A 12,903-nucleotide genomic window follows, 5' to 3' on the forward strand; every position below is an offset into this window, starting at 1 on the left:
AGCCTTGGAAAATACCTAAAATGGACTGCTAACATCCTTCCTTGGCAAACTTGAAAACCAGCCAGATTGCCATCTCTCTAGAAGGCTTTAGATATCACCTGCCTGGAGGCAGGGGATTGGACCACATGACCTGTACAGGTTTCTTCACAATGGAGAATCTTTGAAATTTTACAGACCCTCCCACTACTGACTGCACATTAACTAACAGTGCCAGGACCCTCCAGCTGTTCATTATTTCTGTAGGTTTCTAGAATCACAGTCAGGATGGGAGAATTGAAGAGAGATTTAAAGGTCATTTAGTCCAACCCTTCATTTGACTTATGAGGATACTGATCCCCAAAGAAGAGATATGACTTGTCCAAGATCACCCAGCTAGAGCTGTGGGGTCAGGGTCCCTTTTTTCCCAACAGAGGAAGATTTAGGTTCAATATAAGCTGGTTTGGAACTATCCAAACCAGCCCCAGCAGATCATGGATTTTCCTTCGTGAGAGTCAGAATCTCACACCCTGAAATGTTAGACTATAAGCTCCTTGAGAGCAAGGAATATCTTTTGCCTCTTTTTGTATCTTTAGCACTTAGCATAGTTCCTGGCACACAGTAGGTACTTAATAAATGTTTATCAATTGATTGATAGGTTGATTGAAACCTACCTCTCTTCCTAACTCCCCTGTTTTTGCCAAGGACTCCACCATCCTTCCAGTTACTCAGGTTCTGGACCTTGAAGGCAGTCTCAGCTCCCCACTCTTCCCCACTCCCCTTATGGAATCAGTTGTCAAGTCTCCATAGCTTATTTCACATCTACCCCCTTCCCTCTCTTCACAGTCACATCACTCTAGTGCTCACCCCTGACCATAGCAATAGCTTCCTAATGGGTCTCTCTGCTTCCAGACTTTCTCTTCTCCAATCCATTATTCATACAGTGGTCAAGTTGATATTCCTAAAGCATAAGTCTGGCCACATCGCTCTCCTTCTCAACAAGTTTCAGTGTTATTGCTTCCAAGATAAAATGTAAACTCTTCTGTTTGGTATTTAAACCCTTTCACAGTCTGGCTACAAATGATCTTCTCAGACTTATTTTCCATAATTCCCTTTCACGTCCTCAACTTCCTGGCCAAATGAGAGTATTTTCATTCCTTGTACGTAACGTTACATCTCCCACCCTTTTGTTTTGTTACTTTCACTCTGTTTAGAAATGTTCTCACTCTTCACCTTTTCCTCTTGGAATTGATAGTTCCCTTCCAAGTTCATATCTAGTACCAGCCCTTACATGAGGCCTTTCTCCCTCTTCCCAATTATTAATATTCCTCCTGCCCACCAGAGGTCATGGAGCAGGTCTGTAATCTCAGCTACAGGGAAGGCCAAGGCTAGTGGATCTCCTGAGCTCAGGAGTTCCAAGCTCAGTGGCCTTTGACAATCAGGTGCCTATACTAAGTTGATTATAGTGAGTCCACCAGAGTAGGAGACCACCACATTGCCTCAGGAGGGGGGAAGCAGCCCAAGTTAGGGAGTGGGATCCAAGTAAACCTTCCACTCCTAGCTCAGGCAAGATGGAGACCCAAGTCCTTAAAAAAGGAAATGATTCCCCTGCCCTAAAACTGTTTGTGTATGTTTTGTATTATATCTCTGTGTCCATGCTGAAGAGTGCAAGCTCTTTGAGAGCATAGACTATTTTCATTTAGTAGTGGTTTAATAAATGCTTGTTGAATTGAGCTGAATTAAGTTTTCGAGGGTGCTCTTAGATCTCAATCCCATGTGAACAGAGAGGCCAGTTTTCAGAGGAGGCCACTTAGGGAATTAGTAAAATGCTTAGGGTGGGTCAGCAACATTCTGGGAGGGAAGATTGTATTTGAATATTGTCCCCAGCATATGTGTAGATATATGTTGCTCTGTGTATATGTGTGTGTACTCTATGGATTTACGAATGTCATCTGAAGTTTTAAATTTTTAAAATTTGTTTCTTTTTCTCTGATTTGTTAAGGACCAAGACAAGACCAAACCTCTGTCCACTCTGGCCAACTTGGCCATCATCATCACAGATGTACAGGATATGGACCCCATTTTCATTAATCTGCCATACAGCACAAATATCTATGAACATTCTCCTCCGGTAAGTGCCTCAACCAGCCTCCCTTTATTTGCTTCCAATGACACCCCCATTGACAATCTGGCCTTAAGGGAGAAAATCCAGGGAGCTAGGGCTTCCCAACCTGAGCCACTGGTTGTACTTCCCTCCCCCAACTGGGGTGCCTCCTTGGGGTGAGGGCTTGGGAGGTAGTGAGGCACAGAGGAAAGAGTTTGATTGGAAGTCAGTTGATCTTAGAATCAGAGATTTAGGATTGGAAAGGACCTCAGAGGCTGCAGAGTTCAACTCCTTTTAAATTAAATTTTATTTTATTTTCAAACAAATATCCATCTTTTCTCCCTTGTCCCCATTAAGAAATCAAGAGAAACAAAACTCATGTTACAAACATGTGTAATAGAGCAAAATGGACTCCTGCGTTGACCATGTCCAAACACAGAACAATCTCAGACTGCATTCTGAGTCCATTGCCTCATCCATTCCCTCTGGAATGAACCCTCTGGAGTTATGATGGGTCTTTAATGTGGATCAGAGTTTTTCCAAGACTTCCCAAGTAGTTTTGTCTTTACAATGTTTTTATTGTAGAAATTGTTCTCTTGGTTCTACTCACCTCTTTCTGGGTCAGTTCACACAAGTCTTCTCAGATTTGTCTGAAACCAATACTCTTTATTGTTTCTAAGCACAACAATATTCCATCACATTCTTTTAATGTAACTTGTTTGGCCATTCTCCAATCAAAGGGTATTCCATGAGTTTGCAATTCTTTGGCACCACAAAAAGAACTGCTATAAATATTTTCAGACATATGCAACCACCTCTTTTTAACAAATGTGGAACCTAAGACCCCAAGAAATCAAGTGATTTGCCTTGTGGTCAAGTCCCATCTCAGCTTCTTGTGATATGCAAGGAAGACCACCTCACCCTCCTGAGCATCAGCTTTCTCCTATAAAGTTAATTCTTGTGTTGCCTTTGAGATTGAAACCTTATAATAATCCTTTAGATATGGCCTTGTTTAATCTCTCCCCTACAACCTCAGGCTCATCAAAAAGGTGATAAGAAAATGTGACCTAAAGCAGGGATGTCCCTTGACTTCCAGAAATCATGGTGGAATCTTCATGCCTTTTGAAAAGGAAGGCGGATTCAGGACCATAGCATTTGTTTGTCAGACAGAAGGTGAACTAATTGAGAGAAGGTTGAAATGATAGCATTAACAAAAAGGAACTAAAGAGGAGCTGTAGCAGTAGTGAGGAGAAGGAAGTCATATTAATGGTCCATCCAGCGAAAATCCATTTATGATCATTTCCACATGGTTAGGAGGTTAGAAAGCTCATCTTGCACATCAAAGATCTAGTTAGTTCAAATCCTGCCTTAGATGTTTACTTTTCTGTGAGACCTTAGATAAGTTCTCTCAGCCTTAGTTTCTTCACCTGTAAAATGTAAACCTCAGAGGGTTGTTGTGAACATCAGGGAAGATAACATATGCAAACCTTAGAGCACTGTATCAATGCTAGCTTTTAATATTAATATTACTGTTACTAGGATAGATCAGTGATGTCACTGGCATGGATTCTTTGCACTATCTTCTCCATGCCATCTCATCCAGTGAAATTCTGATCCATATCTCTATGTAACACTATCCTAGAGGACCCATCCAACCCTTTGGAAGCCTTTCTTTTCTTCTTTTAGTATTTCATCGTACCCAAGAAGCACTTGAGCTATCCAGGCTCTTATCTCTCACTCTTAGCACTTGAAAGGGCTACTACCTCTTTTCTTGGTCACACATGTTCTCAATAGAATCTTTTATGGCCCCCTCTTGAGCACAAGTGGCAATTGATGAGCTGCAGGTGACCTATGCCCCCCATGTCTTATCACTGCCCTTTGGGTCACCTGCCATTTTGATTCTTCTGAGGTCATACTATTGCTCAGACCTTGATATCCCATTGGCATACTTGAGTTTGGAGAGAATATGGGGATGGCCAGGGAAGTAGTCAGTTCCATATACCCTGTGGCACCTGAATGATTCACAGCCATGTGGCTTTGCCAAGAGAATGCAGATTTTAAGAAGAGATTTTGCTGCAGTAACTTGGGCTCATTGAAAGCTGGGTAGTTTTCCATATGTAATCAAACCCAGTCAACTCTACTGAAATCAGCTCATTGTCTACCCACAGCACTTGCCCAAGATCTGAATCCCAGTTCTTTGTAACCTTGGGAAAATCACTTAAGCCCTCTGGGCCCCTGGTACTTTCCAGCTCTGTGCTAACTCACAGATGGCATTGTACTAATCTAGGGCTGTAAAGTACTTTATATACATTATCTCATTTCATCTGAAGCAGATAGTTCAAATATCAGTTATCCTCATTTTATAGATGTGGAAACTGAGACTCAACCTAGTTAAGTGACTGACTGAAAGTCACCCAGAGAGTAGATCTTGGAATCAGGGTCTCAAACCTAGGTCTTTTGATGCCAAATCCAATTCTTTTTCAACTAGACCACATTGTCTTCTACTTTAGAAAAACTGGTCTATTCTCCCTTGTGGCAACTGAAACTTTGTTCCTATGTGCCTCAGTTACCCTGAATAGTGCTGGGTTAGGATGGAGGAATTAACCAAACAAGTTGCTTTAAGGTATATGTGTTTGAAGGGGTACTGTAAATATTCTGATCTCATCAAGATGGAGTTCTTAATGTCATTCCCATTCTGATGTCCCCACCAAGGTGGGCAATACCATTCAGAGCCTTATTCTATGTTTTCAACCTTATTTCCCATTGCTTTCCAACACTCACCATCCTTTCTAGTTACATTAAACTTCCCACCATCCTGACAAATTTCCCCTATCTCTTCTCCCTCACTTATGCCATTCTAACCCACTTGGAATGCCTCTTTCTGTCCTTCCCACATCCAGAATTCCTGCTTACTGAGATTTGATGAGTCAAGGCACAATTTCATTGCTACTTTCTCCATGAAATCTCCTTGACCATTCTATCCTCCTTCCCCTTACCCTCCTCTCACCATCTCTTCCCCCATTGACTTCCTCTAGCACTCTAGCCAATGGAACCTTTAATTCCTGCTTTGTGTTGTTCATTATTCTTTCAGCAAGTTAGTTTCACTCCTTACACAGATTGGATGGTCCATAATTTTGCTGTTCTTTTTTATCTTCCTTGATGCATTTTAGGATGTTGGACACATATTAAGTATGAAGGGAGGGGAGCAATATAGTGATTTCATTGGTAGAAGAATTCCCAGAATGGAAACTCAATCCACTGATCCAGAAAGTTATGTTCTATGAGAATTGCCTGGGCCACTGAGAGCCTGGGTGATTTGTCCAATGCCACAACCAGTGTGAGTCAGGAGCAGGACTTGGACCATCGGGTTCAGTTCAGTTACAATTTAGGAAGGAAAGTGATCAAGTGCAGAATGTCCAGAGGAGGTGAAGCATTTTGGTCATGTCACATGAGAACTGGTTAAAGGAACTGCAGATGGTTGGCTGGAGAGGACAGGACTCAAGGGAGACACGATTGTGATTTTCAAGTCTCTGAAGGACTCCTGTATGGAGGAGGGATTATATTTGTTCTCTTTGACCAGGAGGGAAGGAAAGAAGGAAGGAAGGAAGGAAGGAAGGAAGGAAGGAAGGAAGGAAGGAAGGAAGGAAGGAAGGAAGGAAGGAAGGAAGGAAAGAAGGAAGGAAGAAAGGAAGGAAGGAAGGAAAGGAGGGAAGGAAGGAAGGAAGGAAAGAAAGGAAGGAGGGGGGAAGAGGGAAGAAAAAGGAAGATTTATTAAGCATCTAATACATGCCAGGCATTGTGCTAAGGACTTTACAATTATTATCTTATTTGATCCCCACAATAACTCTGGAAGGTGGGTACAATTATTATCCCCATTTTATAGTTGAGTAAACTGTGGCAGACAAAAGTGACATGATTTGCCCAGGCTCACATAGCTAGTAGGTGTCTGAGGCCAGATTTGGACTCACGTCTTTCCTGACGCCAGGCCCAGCACTCTATCCACTGTGCCACTTAGGGCAGAGCTCAGCAGCAAGGGGTGGAAGTCACCAAAATACAAATGTAGGCTTAGTGTCAAGAAAGAAGCTAATTGACAATTGGAGCTTTCCAGAGTGGCCAGGCTGCCCTGGGAAATGGCGACTCCCCAGCCTACAGATCTTCAAGCAGAGGTTGAGTGGCTGGCCATTCTCTAGGTGTTTATGGCAGGGATTCTTTTTGTGGATGTGTTGGACTACATGGCCACAAAAATCTCTTCTGACTCTCCAATTCTGTCTCCTGACTCAGAGTCAGCCCTCTGTCCTTCAAACCACACTGATTTCTTAAGGTTTTCATATAAATCAGTTTTGTAAAATAAATTTTATTATTTCTTTGGTTTTTATATAAGCTAAACCTTGCAATGCACCTATTCCAACTTCTTCCAAAGACTATCTTTTGTAAAAAAGAATTTAAAAAGGAAGGTAGAGGGAGGGAAAGTTCAGCAAAACTAAACAGTATTTTTTTAAGTCTGACATCATCTGACATCACTGTTGCATACCCATAGTTCCCCATGTCTGGAAAGAAGCTGAAGATAGGAGTTGAGGAAGAAAAGGAGGGCAAGGAAGAGAAGGAGGAGTAGGAAGAGGAAGTGGATGAGGCGGAGAAGGAAGGAATAGAAGAAAGGGGAGGGGGGAAAGAAGAGGGAGGGGAGGAAGAGGAAGCAGGAAGCAAGGTTTGTCTTTGTTTTCCATATTTGTATCCCCAGTGCTTAGCACAATTGCCAATGCATAGTAGGTGCTTCATAAATGTTTATTGTATTATATTGTAACTGAACCTGAGGGATCAGCCCTAAGTCCTCAATGTTATACCATCTATAGCTCTGTTCTGGCCCCTGGTCACGGCTCCTACATAGCTCTTTGGTTAAATGGTGAACAAGTCAAGGAATTCCTTTTGCTAAGTCTGGCTGATGCAGTGCTAAATTTCAGGCATTTTAGATACTCCCTAGACAGCCATTGCTGGTTCCCTGGGCAGCTGGAAAGACAGTTTTAGTGTCCCTTAGGAAGATATTTACTTCCAGAACACCAATGTTTCCTCTCCCTGGCTCCTTTTGCAAAAAGGTATTTCAATTCCACATCTCTTTCCCATCCCCAGGTTTTTTCACATAAGTCAATCAACTAGCATTTATTAAGTGCCTACTATGTGCCCAGGCACTGCGCTAAGTGCTGTGTAAAGAATGTGAGAAATAGTCCCTGGTCATACAGAGAAAATAGTCCCTTCGAGATTGCTAATTTCTCTGGCAATTTCCTTAAAGCCTGATTTACTCGTCGTCATCATCATCGTCATCAGAATATTAATGAACATATAGCACTTGGAATAGATGATCTCATTTTATTTAAACGGTTCCATTGCTCTCCTTCATTCTTCCATAAGCCTTTTAAAGTACAGAGCCCTGAATTAGACACGGTCCCATCCCCAAGCCAGAGAAGTACCAAAAAGTTCATTACCCACCCTTTGTCCTCTCCATGAGGGAGTAGGACACCTGGCATTTCCATCCCAGCCCGTTAGCGAGAAGGCTTCCCAGACCCTTCCACCACGGTCTCTCATGCCCCCTTTTTATCTGTGGCTCCCAGCACGTTTGTGTTTCTCTATCTATGTATCAGGTGAGAATGCCTAATCTAAAGTGTATATATTACCTAATAAAATCCTTCTTATTTGGGATTATTGCATCAAATTTTAATTTCCTCACCCGAGCTGCAGCGTGTCAGGCTGCCCGTCAGCGCAGGGGCGATAGAAGGCGAAAAGAGCGGATAGACGGCAGCAAATTCCTGCCAGCTGATTCTATCAGCCCTTTGACTGGAATTGACTGGAATGAAGGACTGCGAAATAGGATTTTCTGCCTCAGAATCTGCTGTGGCAGCTCTCAGGAGCCCCCGCTGGCTCTCTTGCCCCATCCCTCTCCCTCCTCCCTCTTAAGGGACTCCTCCCACCCCGTCATGGGACTGTAGGCTCACCTTTCAAGTCCTTAATCCCGTAATAGAAGCGGGGAAAGGAAGGGAGTAGATAGGAAGAATATTCTCATAGTTATATGTATAGAAGATGAGTATAGATGAAGTGTGGAAGAAGAGGAAATCGGTCCTAGAAAAGAGAACTTCCCTGCTTTCTCTCCCAAATCCTGCTTCTGTTCTTAAGGATGCCCATATTTGATAGAGAGGAATCTTAAGCATTCCATTCTGTTCACCAGCTATTTAAGTACTGACAATATGTAAAAGGGGACCAGAGAATGACAAAACTAAACAGCACCTGCCTTCTGAGAGCTTCTGGTCTGTGGGGAGGAGGATACAACAGACATAGACATGATACAAGGGATTTTAAAGAAGAGAGCTCTGGTCAAGGGAAGGATCAGGGAAGGCTTCATGAAGAAAGATGCACCTGAACTAAACCCAAAAGGAAGGTGGTGAAAGGTGGCAATGATGAGTGATAACCCTAAATGGACATTTGAGGAATGAGGGATACATAACCTGAGAAAATGTAGATTTAAGGGCCAGCACTTTGAGTGTGGGAAATTGCTAGCAGTCCATTGCACCTGGAACATAAAGCACTTGAAGAGGAGTTAATATGTGATATGGATGGAAACTGAGTATGGTGACTCATGCCTATGTGGTAGTCCTTGCAGCTGGGGTGGCTGAAGCTGGTGGATTGTTTGAGCTTGGGAGTTCTGAGCTGCAGTAGGGCTAAGGCTGATTGGGTATATGTACTCACCACTATGGTGAGCCTAGGGTAGTTGAGGGCCACCAGGCTGCCTAGGGAGGAAAGAACTGACCCAGGTTAGAAAAATGGATCAGGGAAGGAAGGAGGGAAGGAAGGAAGGAAGGAAGGAAGGAAGGAAGGAAGGAAGGAAGGAAGGAAGGAAGGAAGGAAGGAAAGAAGGAAGGAAAAGGTGAGGAAAGGAAAAGGAAAAAAAAAGAAAAGAATAATGGCTGGAACGGTAGTCAGAGGGCCCCCAAATATATCACCATTAACCCTCTATGCCATTTATCATGCCCTCCATACATACATACACAAAACAACAAGAGAAAAAGACTAACACTGAGTTAGGGTACCTTAGATCCCATCCCCTCCCATCTTCACTAACAAACTGTCCCCTCTATCATCCCCACTCTCTTTTATCTTCACTCTCTCCTTATCTACTGGCATCTTCACTGCTGCCTACAAAGCGTGTTCATGGCTCCTCTTCCCTTAAAAGTCACTCATTTGATCTAACCATCCATGCTATCTATCATACTGTATCTCTCCTCCTTTTCTTGGTCAAACTTCTTGAGAATTCCACGGGTGCCTCCACTCCTCTCATCTCACTCACTTCAAGCCCTCCATAATCTGGCTTCCTGACTTCTCATTATTCAGTTGAAACTGCTTTTCCTAAAGTTAACAATGATCTCTCACTTGCCCATTTTAATGGCCTTTCTTCACTCCTCTTCCTTCTTAACCTCTTCCAGCAGCTTTCGACACTCTCATTCATGCTTCTTGGATGACATTACTCTCTGTGTGTCTCTCCTGATTCTCCTATCTTTCTTTTGTTGTTTGTCTGGGTTTTTTTTGCAAAGGGGGTAGGCAAGGCAATTGGGGTTAAGTGACTTGCCCAAGGTCACACAGCCAGTAAATGTGTCAAGTGTCTGAGGCTGGATTTGAACTCAGGTACTCCTAACTCCAGGAGGTGCTCTACTCACTGTGCCACCTAGCTGCCCCTCTCCTGTCTTTCTAACCACTTTTTCTCAGTTTCCTTTGCTGGATCTTTATCCAAGTCATGTTCACCAACCATGGGGGTTCCCCAAAGTGCATTTTTCATAACCCTGTTAGGTGCTGTTAGATCCATTTGACAGATGAGGAAACTGAGGCCAGGAAAAATTAAGTGACTCACCCAGGGTCATACAACTGGTAAGTTTCTGAGGCAGGATTCAGATTCAATTCTTTCTCACTCCAAATCCAGTCTCTATCCACTGTGCCACCTATCCGCCTCTCATTTGATAATGGGCATCTCAAACTCAACATGGCCAAAACAGAACTCATCTTTCCCTGAAAGCTCTCCCCGCTTCCCAACTTTCCTATGACTGTCAAGAGTGCTACCACCCTCCCAATCCTTCAAGCTTACAATCTTGGTGTCATCTTTGACTCCTTATTTTTACCAACCCCCCCCCATGTCAGATCTTGTAGACGTCCCCTTTTGTCAACTCACACAGCCACCACCTAGTACAGGTCCTCAACACTTCTCATCTAGACTATTATAATAGCCTTCTAACTGGTTTCTATCACAGGCATTTCCCCATTCCAACTGCCAAAGTGATTTTCCTAATGCTCAGGTATGACTCCTCTTTATTTAATAAATTCTAGTGGGTCCCTTTGAGGATGCATCGAAGGGACTAGGGATGTTGTCTGGAAGACCATTAAATACGAAATCCTCTCTTTAACATTTCAAGTCCTTTCCTACAATTCCAGTCTTTTATTTCCCTCCAGCACACTGTGATGTAGCTGCACCAGCCCACTTGCTGTCTTTCACACACACAGTCCATTTCCCACCTCCATGCATTTGTACTGGCTGTCTCTCATGCCTGGAATGCTCTCCCTCCTCACCCTCTACTCCTAACTTCCTTGGTTTACTTGAAGACTCACTTCAGATTCCACTTTCTGCAGATCTTTCCCAACCCCATGCTAGTGCCTTCTCACTGAAATTACCATATTGCATGTACTCAGTTATTTGCACTTCCCCTTCCCATTAGAATATGAACTACCTGTAGACAAGGACTTCTTTTGTTTTCTTTGTATCCCCAGTATTTAGCACAGTGCCTGACACATAGTAACTACTTAATAAATGTTTGTTGACTGCATTATAGAAACTCACATTCTGAAAGATTACCCACACCTTAAGCATTTCAAAGGGGCATCCATCTTCCCAGTAGACATTCATCAGCCAGTCTGTTTATGTGAGAGGACCAGGCTGAATATATTTCCAGTATGCTAAGCTATAAGACAAGGGATCTGGACTGCCTGGAAATCAAACCACAACCCTGAACCCTCTACCTCAATCCATTTCTGCTTCTCATCTTTCCCCTGGTTATGACCCTGTAGGTCCCTCCTGGGCTGTAGTCTATTCCAGGAGTCAGCAGAGCATATTGTCCAGCCCCATAATCAGAAAGGGCTTTCCCTTCTCTCTGCCTTTAGAAATAAATGTCAGTATATTGAAGAAATAATAATTTAGAAACTGAAACAAGTACTTCATGTTCCCAGGAGCATCCACTCCTCCCAGTTAATTCCTTCCTATAATATCTCTAGCCTGTCTGACTGTACCTGTATTAAAAGCTCAAGGTTTTTATTAAAAATGGATTTATTTACCAAAAAAAAAGAAAAGAAACCCCAAATTTTGTCAGGAGATCATCAGATCCTGCTTGCCACAGCACAGGTGTGTTTCTCATCACAAGCTTTCGTCCCTGTCCTCTAATTGTCCTTTCTTAGTTGAAATAGCCACCTGCTCCACTGATTTCCTGACCGCACCCTAGAAGACCCCTCTGGAAGCCTGCAGATCAAGAGTTGAGAGCCTGACACCTAGACCCAGCTCTTCTACTCAAGAGCCATATGGGTTTGAGCTAATCATGTTACTTCTTGGGATTCTATTTACCTGTCAAATGAGTGGCATTAGACTAGATCGGAGGTGACAGATTTGAGACCACACCAGCAAACCTCCCAAGTGTGGCCAGAACCGGATCAAAATGCATTTGGGAAATGTGTACCCAAATATATAAAAATACAGCACAACATTTGTTGTTACTCAGTCATTTCAGACTCTCAGTGACTCCATTTGGGGTTTTCTTGGCAGAGATACTGAAATGGTTTACCATTTCTTTCTCTAGCAAATTTTATAGATAAGGAAACTGAGGCAAACAGGGTTAAGTGACTGGCCCAGGGTGACACAGCTAGTAAGTGTCTGAGGCCAGATTTGAACTCATGAAGATGAGTCTTCCTGACTCCAGGCCCAGTGCTCTATCCACTTTGCCAGCTAGCTGCTTTACAATACAACATAGATAATCTTAATCTGTGGTTTTCTAAATTTCCTTTTAACATTTCAGTTTGACATAACTAGACTAGATGACTGGACCTCAGAAGGTGCTATAATTATTGTAAGAATGGGCTCTTTAACAGGTAGGAAGAGTATTAAGAAGCTCTTCCAAGTCTTCTGTGGCTAATGTGCCTTCTGCCCACCACCGGACGTCATTGTTGTCCCATATCCATTCTCTTTCTGGCACATAATCCTGTGATCTGTCCCATGCCTGTAGCAAGTGCTTATTAAATGCTGACTATATCAATCATGCAAGATTATATTTATGTATATTATATTTATTATATGATACATAATTTTTATTTTATATAATTATATATCATGTTATATATTACATTGTAGCATAATGTGGTATAGTATGGTATAGTATAGTAGAGTATAAATTATTTAAATGAGTCCCTGAGTATGCTGCTCTGTGGTTAGCATGTGCACAAATAAACTGAAAGGCCAGGATCCTACTCTCAAGGCATTCTTGCTCTAACATTGGGTGTAGACCACACTGAGTGGATAGCGGTTTGGGTCTTTCCCAATCCCACCTCCTTCAATTACATTTTTTAAATGGGATACTGGTTAGTGTGGTTTTCATTCTGACCTCCAGGCCTTATCCTCCTAAATTCTCCTGGTGGAAGTAGCTACTTATCTCCTCTACTATCCCCATTCTACTCTTTGGGACTAGTAGAAAGCAACCTGAATTGGGCAGGATAGAACTATCCTAGCTGGGATCAGGGCCATGTCCAGAGGCAGA

General features: G+C 42.8%; 1 protein-coding gene across 2 annotated transcripts in view; it reads left to right on the forward strand.

Moving 5' to 3' along the window:
• The window catches only part of CDH23 (cadherin related 23), a 552,108-nt gene that overhangs the window by 222,536 nt on the left and 316,669 nt on the right, over positions 1-12,903 (forward strand). For both annotated transcript variants that reach the window (XM_036735220.1, XM_036735219.1), the window contains exon 7: positions 1,979-2,107. In XM_036735220.1, coding sequence (XP_036591115.1) covers positions 1,979-2,107 — 129 coding nt within the window. The remainder of the gene's footprint in view (positions 1-1,978; positions 2,108-12,903) is intronic.

Source organism: Trichosurus vulpecula, chromosome 8 (genome assembly GCF_011100635.1).
Source record: "Trichosurus vulpecula isolate mTriVul1 chromosome 8, mTriVul1.pri, whole genome shotgun sequence".
In the NCBI taxonomy this organism is placed as follows: domain Eukaryota; kingdom Metazoa; phylum Chordata; class Mammalia; order Diprotodontia; family Phalangeridae; genus Trichosurus; species Trichosurus vulpecula.